Source organism: Propithecus coquereli, unplaced genomic scaffold (assembly GCF_000956105.1).
Source record: "Propithecus coquereli isolate 6110/MARCELLA unplaced genomic scaffold, Pcoq_1.0 Scaffold67, whole genome shotgun sequence".
NCBI classification, from domain to species: domain Eukaryota; kingdom Metazoa; phylum Chordata; class Mammalia; order Primates; family Indriidae; genus Propithecus; species Propithecus coquereli.
Window position 1 is genome coordinate 6,456,034 of NW_012152729.1, and position 4,604 is coordinate 6,460,637.

The following is a 4,604-nucleotide window of genomic DNA, read 5'->3' on the forward strand; positions in this document are numbered from 1 at the left end:
TCTCGCTCTTGCTCAGGCTGGTCTCGAACTCCTGACCTTGAGCGATCCACCCGTCTCAGCCTCCCATCTCCTAAGGGTTTTGATTCTGCTTTACAAAATATTATTTCTTCAGACTCTATATTCTGGAAAATGAAATAGCTGAGATGGACTAATTTTTTTTAACCTTGAACATATTTTTGAGTCTTTAAATTTTATTTTTGGTTATTTGTCTAGGGAGACAGATAGGCAAATAGAGATGTTTTTATTTTCTCTGGCAGAACTGGGTACAGACTTGGTAAGACAGCCGATAGCCCTGGGCAGTTTGAAACTCATAATCATCACTGAAGGGTTTCCCAGTCTTTCCTGTCACTAGTTTTTATTAAACCCAATGAAGCACAGTCATTAGAGCCAAGATTTGTGGGTTCTTATTTACCTATAGACCAGCGGTTTTCGAACTTGATATTGTGTCAATTTAATCATGCATCCAGCCCTGCGTGCCTCTCATGGACTGCTTGTTTTAACAAAGATCTCGGGAGCCCACCCCCAGAACCTCTGATACAGTTGATCTGGGGTGGGGGCCCGAGAACTTGTATTTCCAACAAGTTTCCCGGTGGCTTTGATGCTGCTCTGGGGGCTTTCCCTTGAAGAACCACTTTGACAGATTACTCTCCAGGGATCGGGCTCCATTATAAACCTTTCGAATCAAAGCTCAGCACCAGAGTCAGCAGAAGTGGAAAAGTGGTTTCGTTCTTACTGGTCTTAATATTGACGTTTATTCCAGGACATCCAGCTCCCACTGGAATGAGCATACTTTTTAGCTCTTAGATGGCTCTTACGCCAACACCTTTCCCTTCACTGCCCAAACAGGTGGCTGGAGCTTAATGTTCTTTCCCAGGAATAAATTTGTACCATTGTGTATTTCTCCCTGGCCTTTCTTTACCGTCTGCATTCTCTCTTTCTAGACAACCGGCATCAGGAAGCCAAAGTCCCAGTGGCCATTAGGGTCCTCGATGTCAACGATAATGCTCCCAAGTTTGCTGCCCCTTATGAAGGCTTCATCTGTGAGAGTGATCAGACCAAGCCACTTTCCAACCAGGTATAATGCAGCTTTCCCCTTCCCTGGCTAGGAGCAATGCATTTGGAAATAGAGTTTGTTTCTGAAAGCATCACCTGGAGTTACCTCCCACTGCCCAGAAAGGTTTCAGAGCCCTAGTTTTGCTCTGAAGCTGTGTTCTCTAATTAAAACCAGGCTTTTTAGCCAGCTAGGAATTTTTGAATAAACGATGTGCCAATGTCAGCATGATTTATTTATGGGCCACCTTTCTCTTTCAGCCAATTGTTACAATTAGTGCAGATGACAAGGATGACACAGCCAATGGACCAAGATTTATCTTCAGCCTACCCCCTGAAATCATTCACAATCCAAATTTCACAGTCAGAGACAACAGAGGTTCGTACTAAGGTTCCTACGCATTCAGAGAAGTAGAAATGGAAAACAAGTGGCGTTTATATTGCGCAACACAAGAATTGTCACTAATCTGAATGATGCCTTCCTGTTGAAGAACAAACAGGAAATAATAATGCCACCTTTATTTTGAAACATGGGCTCGTTTGATGCGTGTGAATAAGTGAGTCTAATTTTACTTCACTTTTTTTTTTTATTGGCTTTGATATTCATGAAGCAGTGGGAAAACCAAGTGGGGAAGCTTACAGGGTCAATATGCAAACAACTCCATTTATCTTTTTTTTTTTTGAGAAGTTGATAAACCCTTGGGGAGAAGCATGGCTTTATGAATATTGATATCAAGTAAAGCATTAAAAGAGATTAGTTCAATGTTGAGAGATAGTTTATTCTTTCTTCTGGACTTCCCTTCCAAGCACAGTTTTAAAGCAATGTGGCTGGGGCACAGAGCTTGATACCTAAAGGTGGTTGCCGAATTGTTGCCTGAAGGCCATGAAACAAAGCCCTGTTTGCCCATTGTAAAAATGGCAACATTTAATATGATTTCTCCTTCTCTCTTCCTCAGCCAAGGAGATTCTAGACTTGCAGATTGTTAGATGTTTTTATTGCATAGGCCCAGACTGATGCAGCCTCTGGACAAAATTGGCGGCAGAGCTAGAGACAAAGAAGAAATTTTTTTTTGACTGTCAGCCACAGTATTTTGCTCTGTGCATTACTTAGTGGAAATTATCCATAAAACCTGTGACAGTGCAGATCTGTGAATGCAGGGAGACAAATACCATCATTTAACATGGGAACAAAAGGTGGTCTTTCTGAACACGGTTGTTTCCATTAGCACCATGCTAGCCGGATACCAGCTTATAGGTTGACTGCTTCCCCAGTGACTGAGAACAGGCTTATAGGACCTTAAACCTTTCTAATTACTTTCCCCATCATTAGTTGCTATGTTCCAAGAACAACGCTGAGATCCTTCCCATAGTCTGTCCTCTTAATTTTCTTAACAATGCCAGAGTAGGCACTGGTATCATCCCCGTTTTACAGATGAGGAAAAACGAGACACAGAACCATTAAGTAACTTGCACAAAATCAATCAGCCAGACAGAAGTTAGAGCTGGGTTTTAAACACAGGTGCTCAGAGACTAGAGGCTACGGCCTTCACCACTTACCTTACTGTGGCACTGATTAAAGCAGAGAAGGGCTCCCCATGCTGCTAGGATTTTGAGGGAATATGATTTGATATACTTCATTATTTCTTGAACTTATCTGAGAATTTAATGATGAGCCTTATAATCAAGCACGCACCAAATGAGATGAGGATGTAAAATGCCCCAGGTGTTATGAAAGAGACTTCTCTCTCCTGATGCTTTGCTTTCCACGGTGAACATGTTCTTAAGATCTGGGGTGTGAAGGACTTTGCATGTAGAGACATATGTTTTAAAGGAACTCTACAAAACCACCTGTGATTCGCTTTATCAATGATTCCTACCGTTTTAAAATAGAAATGTTGCTCAGCGTTCTTTAATTTTGTATATTAGCTGGGATTTTTTTTAACCTGTTGGCTTTAGTTAATGTACACATGCATATAAGCTCCTTAAAGAGATAATTCTGCAAAGTACTAAGGAAGATGGGTAGTTTTCAGTAATGTAGGAATTTCCTTTTGTAATGATAGTTTTACCCAAAACAGGGAGACTGACATGCAGTGAGCATTGAAAAAAATGCATGCTGAGTTGAACTGAAAAAAGGTAGGACAAGGAGTGTTTTCATAATGCTTTCTAAGATATGTGTACCTCTGTATTTGAGTTCAGGAGAATCCCTGCCTCTGCTCTTGGAATTTTCTGCATTCCCAAATTAGTTCCAAATCCACCCTGGGTTGATCCACAGCTATTTTGTTCCAGCCTAGGCTCATGTCCGTTTTCTAATGAAGAAATACTTATAACGATATATTGCAAAATGGGTTTGGTTTTATCAACAGTGAAGTGATGCACTCGGTTGTCCGGAAAGCTCTGACGGTCTCACGTGCCTCTTACGTCCCAATCTCTTTGATTAGCTATTTTCTCAAATATTTGTGGCCAAACTTTTATCCGTGCGTTGATACAATCCCCAAGTTACATTTGAGGTCTAATTCCTGGCTGTATTCCCAGCAATATCCCTGTTTATCATGGGATAAGCCACTTATCACAGGCAAACAGCTGGCTTTTCCAGGGCTTACCCTTTGCCTACTTCACCTCCATCACCTGCCTAGTCTTCTTTCTTCCTACATGTGCAATCATATTTAGTTGCTGTTAACCTATGAAAACATTATACTAAGACGTAGTTTTCTCTGGGAGGGTTACTTTGTCACAGTACTTCTCAGATGCCATCTATATTTTCAGGGCGATTGTATTACTGTGGGTCAACCAGCCCACGGCCCAATTCATCTCCGCTGCCCCCTCCTATAAGAGACTAATACCACTGTTGAGCTACCACTTTTGCAGGGAATTGCTACTTTTTAAGAAAAATTACTTTATTAACTATGGCAAACAGTTAATGAAAACTCCCATGTTTAGAGCTATTACGGAACCTTAAAGCAAATACGGTCCTATAATTATCATTTAATAGAGTTTCTTTCTACCAGCTCCTAAAAGTAATTACATATTGAAGTAATCCAAAAGGAGTAATCACATTCCACATCCTATTAATAGCCTACTGAGTTACCAAATTTCTCGGCTGAGACTGCTTTCCATAGAAAACATGAGATAATGGTTTATATCATGCTGAGTAAAAGCATCAAGTTTCTTTCTCCTTGAGTGTTTACTTCCACTGTGCCATGTAAATAATCAGTATTGTGTTTTGCCTAAACTCTGGCATTAGCATTTCAATGTCTTTAGAAATATAAGAGGAAAAGCCATCTTAATACACAGGCAAGCTTTTTACTTCATTTTTATCTTACTCCATTCTACAGCCCAAGCTTCAAAGTTGGCTCAGCAGGCAGCAGGAAAGTAGAACACTGAATGATTCTTCAAGATTTAAGTCCATTTTGGGCTATAAATATCAGGAATGGCGCTGTTTGGGCAGATGAAGAGCTGGTCCGCCCAGGTTTCGAGATGCGTTTCCTTTGAAAATATCAGACATGTGGCATCTCTTAAAACATAAGAAATGTGTAATGGATAAGGAAAGTGCAAGG

General features: G+C 40.7%; 1 protein-coding gene across 1 annotated transcript in view; it reads left to right on the top strand.

Moving 5' to 3' along the window:
* Positions 1-4,604, top strand: part of CDH11 (cadherin 11, type 2, OB-cadherin (osteoblast)) — a 166,345-nt gene that overhangs the window by 141,525 nt on the left and 20,216 nt on the right. Inside the window, exons 10-11 of the mRNA XM_012660589.1 lie at positions 942-1,075; positions 1,312-1,429. Coding sequence (XP_012516043.1) covers positions 942-1,075; positions 1,312-1,429 — 252 coding nt within the window. The remainder of the gene's footprint in view (positions 1-941; positions 1,076-1,311; positions 1,430-4,604) is intronic.